This window comes from Portunus trituberculatus, chromosome 43 (genome assembly GCF_017591435.1).
Source record: "Portunus trituberculatus isolate SZX2019 chromosome 43, ASM1759143v1, whole genome shotgun sequence".
Taxonomy (NCBI): Eukaryota; Metazoa; Arthropoda; class Malacostraca; order Decapoda; family Portunidae; genus Portunus; species Portunus trituberculatus.
In genome coordinates, this window is record NC_059297.1 from 24911124 (window position 1) to 24932789 (window position 21666).

At 39.1% G+C, this 21666-nt stretch overlaps 2 protein-coding genes across 2 annotated transcripts; both read right to left on the bottom strand.

Moving 5' to 3' along the window:
- Positions 1-11457: 11457 nt before the first annotated feature.
- On the bottom strand, positions 11458-12396 carry LOC123518015 (piggyBac transposable element-derived protein 3-like). Its single transcript, XM_045278516.1, has one exon. It carries the CDS (start codon positions 12394-12396, stop codon positions 11458-11460), a length of 939 nt encoding a protein of 312 aa, XP_045134451.1.
- Positions 12397-12484: 88 nt separating this feature from the next.
- Positions 12485-13252, bottom strand: LOC123518016 (piggyBac transposable element-derived protein 3-like). The gene has a single exon (XM_045278517.1). It carries the CDS (start codon positions 13250-13252, stop codon positions 12485-12487), a length of 768 nt encoding a protein of 255 aa, XP_045134452.1.
- Positions 13253-21666: the final 8414 nt, after the last annotated feature.

Here is a 21666-nt window from a genome sequence, read left to right on the forward strand (position 1 = left end):
CTGCCCTCCTCCTCCTCCTCCTCCTCTTCCTTCTCTCGTCGTCCTGTTCCACCTTCTCAATCTTCTATGCGCTTATGTCGTGTGTGTGTGTGTGTGGCAAAATGTCAGAGAGGCCTGGCAGTGTTCAATCAGAATACTTAATTTGTTAGGTTAGTTCATTTTATACTTTTTTTTTTACTTCTTAAAATTGCGTGTACATTCATATTTTATTTTCTTGTGGCTTTGAAATCACATTGAGTAACGAAAAAAAAATGTGATTACCTTTTTTTTTAAATAGTACTTCACTTGTTTGGTTAGTTTTCTTACTTTTTTATTTTTCATTTTTAAAATCGCATGTTACCTACGTACATTGATAACTTACATCCTCGTGGCTGTAAAATCACACTAAAAACGAAAAAAAAACTATGTGGTTATTTTTTCTTAATGCTTAAGACCACAGCACATAAAAAGGGAGAAAAAAATAACAGGAAGAAATAGAAAGAAACGCTTACAGGTGGTTGTGGCAGTGGTAGTGGTAGTAGAGGTGGTGGAGGTGGCGGTGATGGTGGTAGTAGCAGCAGTAGTGGCGTTGATGGCGCTATGATGCTTTCCTCTTGAAGAAAGAGTGTTGGGAGGTAACCTGGGGAAAGAGTGAGATTTTTTGTTGTTGTTAGTCGTGTCGGTGATGGTGGTGGTGAAGATGATGATGTTGGTAGTAATAACTTTATAAAAATGGTCTGATATTGTACTTAAACTGATGTGCTGGTGTTTTACTTGTTATTTGTGCTTTTGATGATGGTAGTGATGGTGGTGATACTGATGACTGTGTGTGGTGGTGATAGTGGTGATGATGTGTCTTGTAAAAGTGACAAATGGTGGTGTTGGTGATGATAAGTGTCTTTTTTGTGCTTCTAACTGTGATCATGGTAGTGGTGGTTATGGTGAGAATATATTTATGATGATGTTGATGGTGGTGGTGGAAAGAAGATAGTTAATCGTTATGATGCTAATGGTGGTGATGTTGGTGGTGGTGGTGATGTGGGGAGAAAGTAACTGTGATGGTGGTGGTGGTGGTGGTGGTGGTGTTGTTTTGTAACTCTCCACTGTGGTTATTCAAGAGGTAGGCGTATCACAAGAATCTAGATACCTCGGGATATTTGTTTGTTTTTTTCTGAAGGGCGTGAAGGGAATGTAAAAGGTTAAAGGAACGCTCCTCCTTCCGTTCACACCACCACCACCACCACCACCACCACCACCACCACCAAAGCATCACCAACAGCAACAACGACAACAACAATAACGGTAACAACAACAACAACAACAACAACAACAACAACAACAACAACAACAACAACAACAACAACAACAACAACAACAACAACAGCAACAACAAAAACAACAACAGAAGAAGAAAAAAAAGAAAAGAAAAACACCACCACCACCACCACCACCACCACCACCACCACCAGCAACAACAACAACAGGCGAATCAACATCATACGCTCACAGTTTATGATTTAAGTTCTTCCCTTCCCCTGCTGGTTTTTTTTTTTTTTTTTTTATTTATTGGAAGGGAGCAGCGAGAGTTAGTGCTCACTGCTCCAGAGAGAGAGAGAGAGAGAGAGAGAGAGAGAGAGAGAGAGAGATTTATACCTGAAAACATAATACAGAAAGAGGGTTTAATGTGCCGGGGCAAGTGAGAACTGAAGCAATATGTCACTGAAGAGAAGGAAGAGAGGAAGAGGAAGAAAAGGAGGAGGAGGAGGAGGAGGAAGAGGAAGGAATGGGGCATGGGGGGAGGAGGAAGAGGAAGAAAAGGAGGAGGAGGAGGAGGAGGAGGAGGAGGAAGGAATGGGGCATGGGGGGGAGGAGGAAGAAGAGGGTAGGGAGGGAGCAGAAGGAAGAAAATTAGGTGGAAAAGAGAAGAAGAAGCGAAACGACTCGAGTAGGAGCTAAAGGAATGAGGAAGAAAAGGAGAGGAAGAGGAAGGACTGAAAGAAATAAGGAAGAGAAGCTGAAGGAGGAGGAGGAGGAGGAGGAGGAGGAGGAGGAGGAGGAGGAGGAGGAGGAGGAGGAGAAGAAGAAGAAGAAGAAGAAGAAGAAGAAGAAGAAGAAGAAGAAGAAGAAGAAGAAGAAGAAGGAGAAGAAGATGTAGGTAGAAGAGAAGAAGTAGAAGAAAAAGTAGTAGGAAAATAAGGAGGAGGAGGAGAATGAGATATAGGTAGAAGAGTTAGTAGTATTAGTAGTAGTAGTAGGAGGAGGAGGAGGAGGAGGAGGAGGAGGAGGAAGGAGCAACAAGAAGGAATATATATATATATATATATATATATATATATATATATATATATATATATATATATATATATATATATATATATATATATATATATATATGGTTAAAGAAAAATGTCAAACGAAAGAACGATGATAATAACAACAAGAATCAAAATAGGAGACAAAAAACCGAGGCACAAAAGGGAAAATAGTTTATAGCATATGTAAAAAAAAATAATGTTTACACCGTTTACAAAATAACCAGACACAAATTATCATGCCAGACATCCAACATACAACGTATTCTCCCATCAAATCTTACACATCATCTTGTTAGCAGCCCGGCCAGCTCAGTAAGCCAGCCAGCCAGCGGTCAAGGGTGCTTCTAGTGTCACTAAGGTGGTGTGGGTGGCTGGCTGGCTGACCAGTACATGAAAGCTGAGAGAGAAGTGGTTAGATGTCTCTCTCCAGCATACGTAATAGTGTCGCAGGCTTCAAGTGTGATGTGTGTTTTGTTTATGTTAAACTGGCTGTAAAAATTGAGATTAATGCCGGTGCCCTGAGTCAATAAAGCAGTTAAGATGCACGAATGATCTAGAGTTATTGTGAAAAAGGTGCGTTATGCGTGAATGTGTGTGGTTTGAAGTTCTTACTGTACTTGTGATACTTTTAGGAATGATGCGCTGTAGGAGTGGTATATTAAGGATATAGCTACATCTCTGATACTCTGTTCAAGTCACGACACTAAGATAGCGAATTGAATAATGATGGTTCTTATTCTGAAACGTGTGTGTAATTCTAGAGCAGCGGTTCCCAACCTTATTTGTCCCATTCCCCCTTTTCCAGTCATTGTTTCACCTGTGGACCCCCTACAACGAAATAGGTTAAGCCAAGAAAATTAATAAAAGATTTTTCTGCAAGAAATTAATATATTAATGTAAAATGCCTTCCATTGTTATGCTGATTAAGATGTAGGCCTATTTATATGAAATCAGAAAACATTCCGTTCAGCACTTTTTGATTTAAGTAAAACACATAGGAAAAATGTTATGTTAATGTTGTTATAGTTGTAGGTATTGTGTGCAAAAACTATCTTTATAATATTTGCCCTTTTTTGAGCTTGCAAGCACATGTATGAATAAAAAGAATCACAAAAACTGTATGAATACAACAAAAATCACAAAACAGCAGTGAATGAAACTTTTCATTGGTTGCGAAAAAGTATGTCACTTTATATTTCTCAATGGGACTTTTGTGGTTGTTTTGAGCAACCAGCTCATGAATCCTTGGCTCAGTGGCAGCCAGTGCACACCTCAAGTCATCTTCCACAGACAGCTTGTTCCTTGATTTTGTTTTTATTGCAAGTAATGAAGAAAACCCACTTTCGCACAGGTAGGTTGAAGCAAAAGGCAAAAGAACTCGAACTGCCAGATCACTTATTTTTGGATATGATTCCATCATTGAACACCAGAAGCTAGACAAGGAGTTTGACTGGAACACATTCTTGGCTGTTGAATCATGGAGAAGCTCAATGAACTCTTCTTGTGCGTCTTCTAACACATCATCAACCTGACATAAGAAAGGATTTTTTGCTAATCCTGCATGCTGAGGGCTCAAGTCAGGAAAGTAACGGCGAAATTCATCATCTAGCTGAGACAAGTGGTCCATGATTTCCTTGGACAAGGTACTTGAAAGCTGACCATCAGCAAGAACTTCATTCAATGATGGAAACATCATAAATTTTCCTACACTCACTCTCTTCTTATACAGCTCCAATTTGGCCAAAATGCATGTATTGAGTCACAGTGGCTGAGCAAGTTTGAATCCTTTCCTTGGAGTCTCAAGTTCAGCTGGTTGAAGATTTCAAATATGTCCACAAGATAAGCAAGGCGGAGCTCAAAGTGTTCTGATTTCAATATCTCCAACAGGTCACATTTTTCTGTACATCAAGAAACATTTCAACTTCCTGGCGAAGAGAGAAGAAGCGGGACAAAATCTCCTGCAGACAACCACCTGACGGATGTATAAAAGAGCAAGGAACTATGCTCGGATTCCATGTCATGACACAGTTGCTGGAACAGTCTCGTGTTGAGGGCAGAGTTTTCACATAGTTCACGACCTTGACAATACCAGTGAAAATTGTGAGAAGCCCAGAAGGAAGCGATTTAGAAGCCAGAGCCTCCCGATGAATGAAGCAGTGCACACCAACTGCATTTGGTGCTTTGGATTTTACTTTTGCTTGAAACCCGACCTCGACCCAAGCATGGCTGGAGCTCCATCAGTTGTGATTCCAACAAGATTATTCCAACTCAAACCATGCTTGTCAAAAAACGATGACACAGCATTCATCACATCAGTGGCCGTACTTGATGTTTCAAGATTTTGACAGCAAAGAAATTCCTCCTTTATTATGCCTTTGAACAGGTATCGGCAGTATACCAACAGCTGGCACGCCATTGCTACATCAGTGGATTCATCGACCTGTATAGCAAAAATGGGGGATGCTTTTATCTCTTCAATAATCTGATCTTTCACATCACCTGACATGTCCCTGATTCTTCGCTGGATAGTATTATTCGAAAGAGATACATCACTTAGTTTCTGTGCTGCTTCTGCTCCAAGAATCAGTCTAACCATTTCTTTTGCACAAGGTAGGATCAATTCTTCAGCAATTGTGTGTGGCTTTTTCTTCCGTGCTACTAAATAAGCCACTCTGTATGATGCTTCCACGATGTTCCCTCTCTTCTCTTGGAAGCTACCAGTCGCATCAAGTTTTTGCAATAGCTGTATTACAATAAATTGCAATATGAATTAATTATTGCACTTAATATTGCCATAATAAAATAAAGGTTATTTATTCATTTTCTCTCTCATTCATATATCACGTATATTCATGACACTCGTCATTTAAGGAGGCAATAAATCTTCCTGTCATCTCGCGAGCCACTCATGACCATCCCAAGGGCCAAATTTGTCACATGGACCGTGAGTTTGACACCGCTGATACTGTTAGCTAATGTAGAGCAATTCTAACATTTAAGCATTCAGTTTTAAGGATTGTGAACAGTAGTATAAATTTTATTCTGAGCCGCATGTCTCCTAATTCCAGTATAATAAATTTAAAAATAAGTAGAATCTCAATGGACCCCTTGAAATTCTTCCATGGACCCCTTGGGGTCCATGGACCCCTGGTTGGGAACCACTGTTCTAGAGCTTTTAACACGATTTGGTAGAATTTACAGAAGTCTGCAAGTAAGTTTTAATAATACTAGTGATAGCTTGATAAGTATTCTATAGCTTCAGTAGCAAATAATAAATAGAAACCTTGTTTATCATCTCTGCGGGCCTTGAATAGAATCCATACGAGAGATTGAAGCGTTTGCAAATGCAGTATAACGACTCAGGATGATACGACAGTAGGAGAGGCAGCCATTGTCTTGTAATCCTACAATGGGTTTCAGAGGCCGCATCACGTCATTTCTGGGGATAACGTTTGTGACATGACATTATTGACGAAATTGACCGGAGTGTCTGAAAATGTGTTCTGTCAAACTATATTTCGAAATTTATCTGCTTATTTGAGTTATTCCCCATAAAAAATATGTAATGATAAGTTATATGACATCATTCTTGGTATAAGTATTTTCTTAAATTCCAATGCGATTTTCCACATTATCAGGATAGGCCACGAATAATTACCATTGCAGCAAACAGTCTTATGCAAACCTGCCTACTTGAGCGATGTTTACCAGAGCTTTTTAAGTACCACTATATCACACGGTACGAGGCAACAATGTACGTCGATTTCTATAAAGCACCACGTGGATAATTTATTAAAGGCACAGTTTTTTTTTTTATGTTCTTTATATTATATATATATATATATATATATATATATATATATATATATATATATATATATATATATATATATATATATATATATATATATATATATATATATATATATATATATATATATATATATATATATATATATATATATATATATATATATATATATATATATATATATATATATATATATATATATATATATATATATATATATGCCAACATTCTTGTTTTCCATTTCTTTTTTTTTTTTTCTGTAGATTTGTTGGGAAAAGGACTGATGAATGAAAATAGAGAAAATGACAAAAGAAAATAAAAAGAAAAGGTAAAGAAGGAGAAGAAGAACCCGGAAAAGAAGGAAGTGAGAACAAATGAAAAATAGAGAAAGATGAGACAAAATGGAAGAAAGAAAAAGAAAAGAAAGAAGATAGAATAATAATAATAATAAGAAGAAGACAAAGAAGAACAGCAATAACAAAGACAACAGCAGCAGCGGAAAAATCAAGAATAGAGTACCTCACAGGATTAGTTCAGAGCCCATCACGATGAATTACTAGACATTCTAAAAGTCATTACGTTATTGACCCCCTATCGTCATAAAGTAAGTAAATAAAGTAAAAGGGATGGAAAGTCACTAAAGGGATGCGATCACATAAAACTGGTGTGAGCGTTCTTCAAGTGCTGAGTCATTAGCTAAATCGCACTAATTATACCCGAGAAGCTGGACTAGGAAGAGAGATTTCGGTAATTAAACAATATAGTCCACTTCATTCTTAGAAATTTCGGTTTGTTTGCGGATCTCACTTTGAGGTTACATGTGTTTATTGAGAATAATATTGCGTGCCTCCTCTTGTGCATGACTAACATAATATTGTCGCTTTGGTCCAATTACGTTGCCAGACTATGTACAGTGGTGGCCAAAATCGGTTACCTGACGCACTTGCAGTCTGTTGCGTGTTTTGCTCAATATAAGTCCTCTGATTCAATCACAATCTCCTGACCGTGGGTGGATTCTAAGCAGATCCGAGGACTTAATGTTGAGGGAGAAGGTTAAAAGCATTGAGAGAGAGAGAGAGGGGGAGGGGGAGAGGAAAGGAAAGGAAGAGGCAGTCATGTTACTTTACTGCTGGCCATGACTACCTCGCCATCCTTGTGCTTCATGTTAGCGAAGGGTCGATCCCTCAGTCATTACAGCAGAACATGCACGCTCTCTCTCTCTCTCTCTCTCTCTCTCTCTCTCTCTCTCTCTCTCTCTCTCTCTCTCTCTCTCTCTCTCTCTCTCTCTCTCTCTCTCTCTCTCTCTCTCTCTCTCGTAATCTTGAGCGGGGGCGTATTGAATTGTTTGCTTTAATGTGAAGATCAATCATTGTTGGTCGGAACGTATCTGCTTTACGATTATATTTGCTTCACTGTCCTATCTTCACCCATCGGCTAGTTGCAAGTCATTCCCAAACAACCTTTTAAAAAATTTGTTGCTGCATTTACCATCATATGTAATCCTGTGTAATCTGGTGTAATCTTAAATCTTCCACCACCACCACTACTATCATCATCCCCTCCACTGCTGCTATCACGTAACCCTCCACCCACCATCATTGCCTCCACACCGCCAATATTCTCGGACCTGAGATTAAACTGTAGTGTTCATCTGGTGGTGTGGCAGGTTAGGTGTGTCGTGTTTCGCTTAATGAGGGGATGTATTTTTATGGGATTTAGCGTTGCATTACTTGTCATGGATTAGAGACAAAATCGTTCGCTTCTTGGGTGAGGTGGAATTGTAGTGCAAATAACTATTAACTCCTTCAATACTGGGACACAGTTTTACCTTGAGATTTGTGTACGATAAGACCATTTTATTGACATTAGAAAGGGTTTATGGAGGTCAAAAGATTAACGGTCACAGTCTTCACTATTTTAATCCTCCATATAAGTATCTGAAGTTGTATAAAATCATCAAATAGCAGAATGAATATGGGAACGTGTCATGGTACTGAAGGGATTAATATTACAAGATCTTGTGATAGGATTGTATTTTAAACGAATTACAAAATCTAGTATACTGTTATATTCTTTATGTATAAGGTTTTCTTTTGATCTTCGAATTAGATTTGCTGTTCTATTTTTTTTTTTTTTTTTTTTTTTTTTTGTATGTAACCGGTGATATTGGAAGTGCATAGGGAAATGTTGTAACTGTGCGTTTGTGTTTCTCTACTGTTCTTTCTTACTTCTGTTTTATTTTTTTCTTTTCACTATTCCATCATCATCATCATCTATTTTTCCTCATTTTCTCCTCTTTTCTTGTTTTTTTTTTTCTTTTTCTTCTTCCTGTTGTGGTATCAGGTTTATATTGCAGTCTTCTCTCTCTCTCTCTCTCTCTCTCTCTCTCTCTCTCTCTCTCTCTCTCTCTCTCTCTCTCTCTCTCTCTCTCTCTCTCTCTCTCTCTCTCTCTCTCTCTCTCTCTCTCTCTCTCTCTCTCTCTCTCTCTCTCTCTCTCTCTCTCTCTCTCTCTCTCTCTCTCTCTCTCTCTGTGTGTGTGTGTGTGTGTGTGTGTGTGTGTGTGTGTGTGTGTTATGATAAGTGGAATATATAAAAAAGAGGCCACAAACTGATATACGGCTGTTTTAATTCCCACATTCTGCCACTATTGGAAAGTTTTATTCGGAACAGGGAAGATATTTGTCAAGCAAGCAATGTGGAAGCTGGAATAAGAGAGAGAGAGAGAGAGAGAGAGAGAGAGAGAGAGAGAGAGAGAGAGAGAGAGAGAGAGAGAGATTCCTTATAATAACCCTGCTTTGAAATTCTGGAGAAAAGTGTGGAAGTTACTGTCAATGAATGCACTGATAGGATCAACATAAAGGTGCAGACAGTCGGGCAGGTGGTACAAATGAACGCACACACACACACACACACACACACACACACACACACACACACACACACACACACACACACACACACACACACACACACACACACACACACACACACACACACACACACACACACACACACACACACACACACACACACAGAGGAAAGAATGCAATATAAATCTGATACCAGTCATACCACAACAGGAAGAGGAAGGAAGAAAACAAGAAAAGAGGAAAAAATGAGGAAAAATAGATGATGATGGACTAATGGAAGAAAAAAATAGAAGTAAGAAAGAACAGTTGAGGAAATAAAATAAAAAGGAAGAAAAGAAGAAAAAAAAATAATAGGAGAAGTAAAAGGTAACCATACGTAATTACCAACAACATTTTCCACTTCCCGGCCTAAATCTGAACCTCCTTTCCCTTTCACGCTTCCATTTTGTTCCCATATCTCTTCATTCTCTTTCCTTTCCATCCTGTTTGTGCTGCCCCCTGTTTCCCCCCCTCCCCACATTTCCTTTTCTTTCCTCTCTCTTTCTTCTCTTCCATCTGGCGTCCCATCACCATACGTTCCTTCAATGGTTCAACTTTGCACATTGAACATAACTCCCATGATACACGTATGCCTTTTGCGCCGTGTGTGTGTGTGTGTGTGTGTGTGTGTGTGTGTGTGTGTGTGTGTGTGTGTGTGTGTTTTGTGTGAGAGAGAGATAAAAAAGTATAAACATATATGGATAGATAGATAGATGTTTAAATAGATAAATATGTTGAGAGAGATGAAAAGAAAAATATAGATAAACTGATAGAGAAATGGAAATAATTAACTCGACGTAGATGGATAAACAGACATACCTTTACATAGATAGATAGATAGATAAATAGATAGATAGATAGATAAAGATAGACACAGACATATAGGTAAACACATAGATAAATAGATATAAAATAGACAAACGTAGTGATTGGTTTATTGATGATTGACTGATTGATAAAAGAAATAGATAAACAGGTAAATAGATGAAAGCTTAAAATGAGTGACTGACTAATGAATAAATAAACGATAGATAGACAGATAGAAAGAAGAACCATTCGAGAGGTGACAGGGAAAAGAAAAGACGGTAAAAAAAAAGAGGTGGAAATGTAGAAAACGAAGGAATAGGAGATAGAGAAGGAAAGGAAACACAAGAGAAGGGGACAGCATGGAAAACGAGACCAGACGGAAGGGACGAAAGACGAGGGGAAGGAAAAGGAACAGAGGTGAAGAGAGGGGAAAGGAAGGGAAGGAGGAGCACAGGAGGGAAGATTCTTGTCTTCTGCTCTGAGTTTTCGTTTGCTTGTTGTTCAAGAGGAGAGATTGGAAATTGAGAAACGGAGGAGGAGGAGAGATTGAGATGAATGTAACACTAGAGGAGGAAGAAAAACACAGTGATTGAAGAGGAAGATGGAGGCTGCAGGTCAAGAAGAAAGAATGGGAAGAGGAGGAGGAGGAGGAGGAGGAGGAGGAGGAGGAGGAGGAGGAGGAGAAAGATATATGTTCCAAGAAACCACAACAAAACACAAGTGAATGAAGATGAATACTTTACGATAAAAAAGGAATGGAAGAAGAAAATGGAGAGAATGAGAGGGAAGTAGTGAGCTCAAGAAAGAAATAGAAAAAAAAATAAAGTATAACACATCTGGATAAACCTGGAGGAGAGAAAATCTTCGTCGTAGGGAGAGAGTAATCGCCTTAACCACTGGTCCTGGACATGCTTCCCTCGCGATGCTTTGGACACTATGCGATTCGTACCTATGATAAGGACGATTCACTAAACACTTACGAACTTCTTAGGTCGCTGAGATTGAAAACGTTTCATACCTAAATTACGAAAGTTTAGTTTTTTCATGCCCATCTGGAAATATAATCTTTTTAGGAAACTAAAGAAACTACTTATTCTGCAAAATTATCATTATGTAATTCTCATGTAGAAATACAGAGGTGGGATCTCAGAGTCCCATCAGGCTTTTGAAGATAAAAAAAAAAGGAAGTAATTTTTACTTAACATAAATATGATTTTCCTTTCATGTAAGAACCATATGAATAAAAAGTAACTTTTAGTAACACATTTTGTGATTATCTTTGGTAATTAACTCCTATCACAGCACTTCATTATCACAAATTATTGTCTTCTTTGGCTGACTGATGTATAAATCTAAAGTAATTTACTATATTTTTATTGAATATGTATAGTAATTTCCTATATTTGTCTTCCTCTAATTGATTGTGTATATAATAAAATTTATAGAGCAGGCCCCACCCTTATTTTTTTAGCAGAAATATAGTTCTCTTTGAATACCCGATGTGGTCTGAATAGGGCCAGAGGCCTTATTCTATAATTATATTACTCCACAAAAGTGCATAAATAAATTAATTAATTAATTATCAAAATTTTTCCTTGTTCTCCAATGGCAATTGCAATTTTTACTCATAAAGTAATTAGGTGTGAAATTCATAGAAGCAAGTTTTTGTTGCATTGCAACAGAGATGTATCCCACAGTGACTACAGATTGATATTGGGTGTGATTCTATCCCTTTCTTGGAGCATACCTCACACCTTCCTTTTTTCCCTATGAATTTTGGCCAGTGAATGCCAGTGTTGCTGAGCCTAACAGATGGAGGTATACTGTAGTCAGTTTTTCTACGCTTGGGGGCTCCTCTAGAAGAACGTTCCTTTGAATATGTTAGAAGTCCTTGGGCTAGGTCTCTTCGAAAGTCTAGGAGTGGAAGAGATCCATGACTTTCCTTGTACACAACATAAGCATTGACGATGCACATATCTAGAAGACCCCAAAAGATTCTGTGCCACCATTTCATGCTCTTCCTGTTTGTACCGTAAAGTTGTCGAAGCATATCATGCTTATCTACACCACCCATGTTGTCATTATAGTCCTTCACTACTTGTGGGCAAGGGACTATTGCCTTCTTTCCGTCTTTTTCTGTCCTCTTCACAGTTGTGGCTTCAATTCCATGGTAGTTGGATGCCATGAGTACTGCTTTCTTGTCCATCCATTTATAAACAGTTAGGCCATTGGGTGTGGACCTATAATCAAACTGTCCTCTTTTTAGTTCCTTGTCACCTGCCAGGATAGGGAAATCCTTTCTTGTCTGTCTCACAGTTCCACAGGCTTGAATCTTGAGACCCTGCAAGACTTCCAGGAGGGGAAAAGAGGTAAAGTAATTATCAAAGAAAAGTTTGTGGTTTTTGTTATGGAGATGTTCAGTCAGTTTGGGAACTATCTCTCCACCTAATCCAAATTCTTTCCTCATGTTAGGATCATTGTTTTCTCCTTTTCCAGTGTATATATCAAACTTGAAAACATAGCCAGCGTTATCAACAAGACACCACACTTTATATCCCCTCTTGATGGGCTTCATGGGGTTATACTGTTTCAAAGAGGATCTCCCTTTGAAGCGAATCATTGATTCATCAACACTGAAATGCTCTCCAGGAGATCTGATATTTTCAATTTTTTTTATTCAGGCTTTCAACCAGTGGTCTTAGTTTGTAAAGTTTGTCCTTTTTCTTGGGGTCCATCTTTTGGTTGTCATTCAGGTGTAGGTTACTAAGAATTTTGCAAAATCTGTCACGTGACATTGCTTCTTGAATAGGTCTAACTCCCAGGTCCTCTCCTGTGGCCCAAAAATTTCGCAGAGATGGCAGTTTGTGGTAGCTCATCATTATGTTGATTCCAAAAAAAACATGGAGCTCATCTTCTGTCAAAGTTATTGCTTTGCCCTTTTGAACACTGTAAAGGTTTGACTGGTAAACAACTGAACTGATAATTTCTTCATCAAAAAATTTTAGAAAGGCATGAAGGGCAGAGGAATAAACACTCTCATTCTTTGAATATGGTTGAAATTGTACATTTTGAGCTGCTTCTGATTTCTTTCTCCACCGTCTTCTTGCTTGATAGCGTTGGGTACTAGTAGAAGGAAGCTCCTCTTCACTGAAAGTTGGGAGTTCTTGACCATTTGTGCTTGTAGACAATCCTTCCTGATCAGGGTGTTCCTGGTTTGTGGCCACACCTCCTTTGCATTGGGCTGCATCACTTTCACTATCAGCTGTAGCATATGGCTCAGATGTTAGACAGATGGACCTGGGTTGGTCAGGGTCATCTACAAATTCTCCGTCTTCATCCTCTTCTACTTCTGTGTCTGTGTCATAATCTGAGGGAAGGTCCTCCAAAACCTCCAGTATTCGCTTTTCATCTAGTCGTTGCCTTCCAGCCATGTTGGTGTCTGAAATACAAATAATTTTACTCACACACACACACACACACACACACACACACACACACACACACACACACACACACACACACACACACACACACACACACACACACACAAGCTATACATGTATTTTATAGCTAAGTAATGTACTATGTCTACTGCATGTTGTATCATACTCAATACAAGAGTTGCCCCTATAAAGTAATTTATTTTTACGACACGGAGCCTACTCGTGTTTTCTATATCACAATGTATGGGTAACTATACTGAAACACCATCCAAAGGAAAAAAACAATGGTAAGGGAAGAAAGTAGCATAAAAAACATTCAATAATTTTTAGATAACATTTTGGCACTGTCAGGTAATAATTTGGCACTGGTAAAAGATTCTTTGGCACTCACCATTCTCAATTATTACTCAAAACACATGAAAATAGGCTAGGTACCAATACGCGATTTCCTACGTTCGTAATTTATAATCCTTTCGCAGTTTCGAATTCTACATATTACCCTAAATGACAACTGGCTTCCTGTCGGGAATTGAGATACCCATCTATGTTTTCAACTGCAGAACAGAAGCTAACATGTATATGCATAGTTTTGTACATTCTGTGTGTTCCTGACACACTAAAGATAAAACTGGCAAAGTATCACGATGTAACTCACCATTGCATTAGTAGAGGAGGGTCTAAAAGTGAGGAGAAATGGAGGCGTGATCACTTCCCAGAAAAGGTCGTCTGCTTGTGTTATTGTGCGCCACGATGTTCCTGAAGTTGCCGGATTCGCAATCCAGTCCGTCACTGTGAGGGAACTGAAGATCCCCACAGGTCTGTCGTCACCTTGCATACAACCATAAAAAGCCATAAATATAAGCCGGGAACCGTAGATCCCGCCAGGCGTCAAAGGGTTAAGGTTTCGTAACTCGTAATCGCTATTTATGAGCGCCTTTTATCAAGTACACAACCCTCAACATTAATATTGAAGAAGCCAGAGGTCACAAGAAATCTGAAATATGGGATTACAAGAAGGAGGAATAAGAGATATGGAAATACAAGTGGCATCAGCGCATACCAATGACCTGGGAAAGATAATGGTGTTCCGGGATGGCTTCAACACTACTGAGATGCATGATGACAGTCCTTCACTGAAAAAATGTGTTAACACGATCTGAAACCATCAAATGCTGGTTGTGTGAGGTCAGATGCCACAATTACCCACACTTAATTGCTGGCAGCATTGCTATTCTATACAAGTGGAAGCGTCCAGAGTTTTGTAGATGTTTGTGGACTCTGTCAAGCCGGAGATTCATCAATGGACAGGTTAATTATCGATACCTTCTTAATTCTGAAATATATATATATATATATATATATATATATATATATATATATTTTTTTTTTTTTTTTTTTTTTTTTATCACGAATCTCAACATCAGTTTTCTTACCCTTCTCATTCTAAACAATATGGGCACCATTTATAATACTCGCAAATTATTAATAATGCTGACGGCAATTTCTAAAAAAAATGTGGTTTTGTGGGGAAGCAAGCTCGCTTGTTCCCGTGACAACATTTGGAAGTGATACAGCCACGTGTTTAATTGATAGACAGGCATGTAAGCTCGAAATAGTCACGGCGATTGGTTCTTTTGCTATAGAATGCAGCCGTTGGGCGATGGAAAAATATAAAAGAAATTCATCCAATCACAATATTCAATTTTCTCCTAAGGAGGAGAAGTGTCTAAATTGGAATATTTGAATCAGTTTGAGAAAGTTCTCGTTCTGCAACTGTTTCAGTGAATCGCCAAATTTTACGAAGACGTAGCCTTCCTGGACCTGCATAAAACATTAAAATAATTCCAATTAAAGATCATCCCTTAAGAATACAGATGCAAAAGTCTTTAAAAGTAAGAAAGGGATATGATATAGTGGTTCTTTTCTTTATAGTGTCATGAACATTCATAGTTAAATATGGTTACGCCCATTCCTAAGAAATCAGAGGATTATTTCGCATAACCTAACTAGCATATAAAATGCGCTGCAATAAGCTGAAAAATAGATGTCAACAATGCACTAACACCGCCTTCCGATAGAAGTGTGAAACAAAGCCAAGAGGAAACGTTAGTGAATCGTTTATGGGAGAGTTCTTACGGGCTTCTTATTTTTCAGTTTGTAGGGACTTGTTGATGTGGGAGCGTTAGTGAATCCCTGTCATGGTGTAAAGTAGTATAAGCAGTGTAAAGTCTCTCTCTCTCTCTCTCTCTCTCTCTCTCTCTCTCTCTCTCTCTCTCTCTCTCTCTCTCTCTCTCTCTCTCTCTCTCTCTCTCTCTCTCTCTCTCTCTCTCTCTCTCTCTCTCTCTCTGTGTGTGTGTGTGTGTGTGTGTGATGGGTAAATACTGTAAATAAATATATATATATATATATATATATATATATATATATATATATATATATATATATATATATATATATATATATATATATAGTATATATATATATATATATATACGTAGGCGTAGGCAGAGAAAACGGAGGAAGCGCGGTGGATATCCAGAAGAATGGTAGCGCGGGCCCTTCTTGGTGACTATGAATAACAGGCAGGGCGTGGGCTATGGTGTGACTGGCTCGTGGCAGTGATGGACGTAAGACAGCATTGGGTTACGTGAAGGGCGGGAGTGAGTGGTGGGGAGTGCATGAAGTGGAATCGCTGCTGCTTTGCTTGTGGGCGAGGTGTGTAGGTGGCATTGTCTTGCGTCCCATGGGTAGTTGTGTTGTGAAGGTGTTGGCCTGAAGGTTGGTCTGTGTTTTGTTAATGGTGTATATAGCTAGTGTAGGTTTTTTGGTTGAAGGGGGAAATTTGTGTAGGTGACACACACACACACACACACACACACACACACACACACACACACACACACACACACACACACACACACACACACACACACACCTCGCCAAAGTCTTAATCTATAACTATGAAAGGTTTACCAAACACAAGTAATTCTGCTGTATACGTAAAAAGAATAAAATCCTCCCACGTTCATCTTGAAGAATACAAGACCTTGACCTTTATTCTGCCGACTTGACTCTTTATGGACTTTGATCTTATCCTTGTTTTAAACCCAGTGAATACTGATAACTGCATGACTTCTTTTCTTTATTTTTAGGTTAGCGAATTTGGTGAAAGACAAAGGTAGAAATAGAAAATATAAAAATGTCTTTCAAAGTTAAACACTAAATTTGTAACAGTATTTAATTTCGAGGAAGTTTTGGTAGTAGTCAGTGTTAGCAATGGCATTTATCCTTACTTAAACATTATACACACAAGTCTCTCACAGTATCTCTGTCATTCCGTCTCATATTCTTCATTAGCAAGGCCAATTTTCAAGTATGATAGACACAATATTTTGTATTGCCCTTGTATTTCTGGAAACGTAATGAACTTCTAAACAATCCTCTTTTATCAAACGTTCCACAGATGAAATGTAAAGATGCCTAGTTTCTGTACTAACTTCCTGTAGCCGCAATGGGTGAAAAACGATAAGATTCACTCCTTTACACTCTTGGCTTGCTGTGGCCTCAGAATATGCATGAAAAATCTTTAACATTTCAATCTGTACCATCTGCCAGACAACCACAGCAACAAAACCCTGACATTAAGCTTTCCATCTACAATCTACATTTGTCATTTTGTGGTTATCTAGACCAAAATTTCGTAAAGATATTGCTACTGACAACAACGGCAGCATGTGGTGGCGTAGAGATGGAATAGAAAACTTTGCAAGGAAAAGGATCACAGGAAAAAGTTCAGGAAGGATCAAGGGATAAAGAATAAGGAGAAAAGAAAAAGAGTTCAGGGTAAGAATCGTTCCATAAAAAAGTGTTCAAGGAGGAAAGTTCTAGTGAAACGCAAGACATGAAAGAATAGATACGTGGCAGGTCAGAGTCCTTACTAAGCAGAATGGAGTCAAAAAGCTTTTCACCTCATCAACTCAACTTCCTGGAACTGACTGTCTTCATTTCCTGATGCACCGCCACAATGTTGCATCTCTTGCTATTTTCCATCGTTATTTCCATGGATAGCATTCCTCTGAAGCTGCTAAATAATTGCTTTCTCTATCCACACCCGCGCTGCACAAGAATTTCTACTCTTTTTTTCTATTCGGTCCATCTCGCTAATGCAACCAGTATTTACATTTTCGTCCCTTGCATTGGTGAATTCAGGGAAGCTCTTTCTGTATCGCCTTTTTCTTCTCTGCGATTATATTTATTCAAAAGAAAGCGAATCAAAATATTTCCGTTACTAATTTGTTCTTTTTTGAGGATTTTTCTGATATTTTTAGAGGGATAAAGTAGCAATATAGCAAATGATATTCCCCATTTATAAGTAATCGGTCATTTTGTCACAGTGGTTAAACATTGTCAAGAGGTGATTGTAACGGAAGACAGCTGAGAGATTAGATACTTATTATAGAAAAGAACACACATTGCACGCCCTTAAGATACTGCTCTGTGGCACGTTCCAACTTGCTGCCACGCGATCAGTCATATGCTCTCTCTCTCTCTCTCTCTCTCTCTCTCTCTCTCTCTCTCTCTCTCTCTCTCTCTCTCTCTCTCTCTCTCTCTCTCTCTCTCTCTCTCTCTCTCTCTCTCTCTCTCTCTCTCTCTCTCTCTCTCTCTCTCTCTCTCTCTCTCTCTCTCTCTCAACAGACCCTGACATTTAGCCTTCCATCTACCGTCTCACCTTTCCACCCACTCGTCCACATCCCATCTCTCTTGTCCCGTTTTCCATTCCATGAAGCCATAAAATTCCTATATCGACAATGTGTGTGTGTGTGTGTGTGTGTGTGTGTGTGTGTGTGTGTGTGTGTGTGTGTGTGTGTGTGTGTGTGTCGGCTCTTATTTTGGGTGGATAATTTTTGTGCCTATATGTACCCAAAATAGAGTGACTTTAGTGGCGCTGCGTTGTTATACATAAAAGAAAAAAAATACAGAGGACAAGAACTGGACGAATGAAATATATATAAATGGGAAATCGTGGGCGGTGTAAATGTCATGTTAGAAGCTGTAGTGTGTGTGTGTGTGGGAGTGTAAATGTCATGTTAGAAGCTGTAGTGTGTGTAGTGTGGGTGTGTGTGTGTGTGTGTGTGTGTGTGTGTGTGTGTGTGTGTGTGTGTGTGTGTGTGTGTGTGTGTGTGTGTGTGGGCAGCTGGAGAACGCGTGGGAGTTATTCTGCTGAAATCTGTTTTAATATAGTAATAGTAATAATGAAGGCTTTGATTAAACGCACGCTTTGTAACACACACACACACACACACACACACACACACACACACACACACACACACACACACACACACACACACACACACACACACACACACACACACACACACACGAGAGAGAGAGAGAGAGAGAGAGAGAGAGAGAGAAAGTCAGGTTTTGAAGCAAGTCACTACTCTGATTTCGCAGCCTGATATATGTAAATAGTTTGTACTGCTCGCTTACCTGTTGACCGCACTGCTTCATTACTGCTCCTGCCTGCTGTGCAATAAAGGTTTCCTGGAAAGATAACTGAACTAACTTACCGGCCTGCCATCACTGACATACTTTAATTAACGAAATGGTAAGTATTCTTTATCAAAGGCTAGGGAAACAGACTAGGTGACTTTTCTGGTAGAGAGAGAGAGAGAGAGAGAGAGAGAGAGAGAGAGAGAGAGAGAGAGTTTTCTTTAACTTAGTATAACATTGTAGTTCATTATTACAAGATTGTACAGGCTGTTCTTGAAAGCTTCATCCTTAACAGTCCCCACCTCTGTAGAATATAAATTTCAATCCTATTATTATGGCCACGAAAATATTTTTACTTACAGTTTCGTCTGCTAAGTCACTGGAGCTCCATCACTTGCTGCACCTCTTTCATCTTTACCCTTTTTTTATTCTCTCTCTCTCTCTCTCTCTCTCTCTCTCTCTCTCTCTCTCTCTCTCTCTCTCTCTCTTAGTGTCTTAGATTTTTTGATATATATTTTAAGTGCTTCTGCAAACTTTTACATGACTTCACTAAACCAGAGCAACTACTCCCTTGAAACTTCAGTGATCCTTTCTTCGTCCATCAACCCCACCCCTCCCCTCACTCCAAAATCTCCCGTCCACCACCACCACCACCACCACCACCACCACCACCACCACCACCACCACCACCACCACCACCACCACCCTCCAGCAGCTCCTAACTTAAACTTACCAAACTACCTTCTTCTGTCAACTTGTCCTTCATTCTAAATACTTTTTTGAATAATATTTTCAACGCTGTCTTTTGAAAATACTGAGTGATTTTTTTCCTCTCATCAGTCCCTCGTTACTTGATTCTTGGTAACAAAAATCCTGTGATTGGAGTCTGGTTGTGGGGAGACGGCAGCGGTGAAGGAAAGGGAGAAAAATAGGAGGGGATGGAGGAGGAGTAAGATAAAGAGTTGGAGATGAAGGGAGAAGAATGTTTAAACGAATCTAGAAAGGAAAACAAACACCAACAGACTTCTTCATTCCTACTAGGTTGTTTGATGGTAAAAGGAAATATGTTTGATGATGGAAAGTAATGTAAGTTTAAGCTATGATACGCTTGGAAGATTCGATTCTCTTTGTATCGACGGATAAAAGGGATGTCTCACGTTCCTCTTCAAATATTCTCTCCGCATCTAGCCATCTTTGGGGAAAATGAAAAAATATATACAAGTACATAAGTAAATAAATGAATGGATGCATAAATGAAGGGACTGGTGGAGAAGGAGGAGGATAAGGAGGAGGAGAAGGAGAAAGAGATGGTGATTATGGTGGTGAAGAAAGATCGGAATTCGTAAGAAGTGTGTGTTATACTGGGAGAGCAAGGTCTGTTACGAGGGTACTTACTTAACTAATGCTGGATCAAAAGGAACGTGAAAAGCTTCCTCCCTGTTCTCGCTTCTCTTCCGTACCATGCCATCAGGGAACACCGTGCACGTACTATTTACCTTGCTGAAAACTTAGATTTGGATATTTGTTAGTAAAGAATCAAATGCGAATTAAACCATGAACTACGTACGCAGGACCAGCGCTGGTATGTCATCATATGAGGTGAGCGTGTCACTAACCTGAGTCTGCATGTGCTTTTTCAAGTCATCTCAATGGTCAGCAATGCTCCCCGTGACCTGCGCCATAGAGTCTTGTCTTTTACTTATTTATTTGGGTGCTAACAACGCACACGCAGGCATACAAAATGTTCAAAAGTGTATTTTCATTGTAAATTTCCTAAGAACACGATGTACTCCAGAAAGATAAAAGAAAAGTGTATATATATATATATATATATATATATATATATATATATATATATATATATATATATATATATATATATATATATATTGTTTCTCCAGGGCATCAAAAGCGCTGTTGCATCAGTCCGTTTATTGGGCAAAGATTCAACCTGTGAACAATATGTAACACTCACCACGAATTCCCAAAACAAGCCTTGCTCACAACCTTAATAATCCATGTGTAGGATGTTACCTCAAAGTAATCTTAGAATATCACATTCAATTATCACTTAATTCACATCACATTCAATATAAAGAATCAGAGGAAGTAGCAGTTAATGACTGCTAATAGACCAACAATACTATCACAGGTAGCTGGATAAAGCAGGATTTACAAATAATAATACAAGTATGTACTGATAACAACCAATAATAATGAACCAACCAGTACCTGTCAGTAATAATGACTCACAGTATTGACGACACAGATGTCCCGGAGAGAAGATCCCAAACAAGGTAAATATACACAGCGTCCCCACAGCATAAACACCCCATCACGTATCCAACCATCTACCGCTGCAACAAACGGTTACAGTGACATACAAATCATAATCCATCATCATCACAAATCATACGTAAACCACTTTGTCTTCAATATCGTCTCACACAAGCAGGAAATACGCACTACCAAATCCTTGGCTACGAGCGGAACAAAATAAATATGGCGGACTATCACATAGTCCCTGAATTCACACTACATACCTTCCAGCAAACCCGGATAGTAGCGGCACAGATGCACAACACGCCCTCCAGTCCACTCCAGCGTCACAAGTATCCTTCCACACCCCACACGCCAATCTGCTGGACTGGCCAGCCCGTTCACCTGTCCCTTGACCATGCCTCCACTCCGCCACATCCACAACAAAAGACAATGGCAAAGCGCAACATACACCCCTCCGCTCCGCCACGTCCACAACAAAAGACGACAGCGAAGCGATACATCCACCCACTCGACATAAATTAATAAAATACATAACAGCAATTGAATTTATCATTGGTCGTAATGATACACTCCCACCCGGAGTTATGTTACATATGACATTGCAAAACAAACAAAAAAAATGT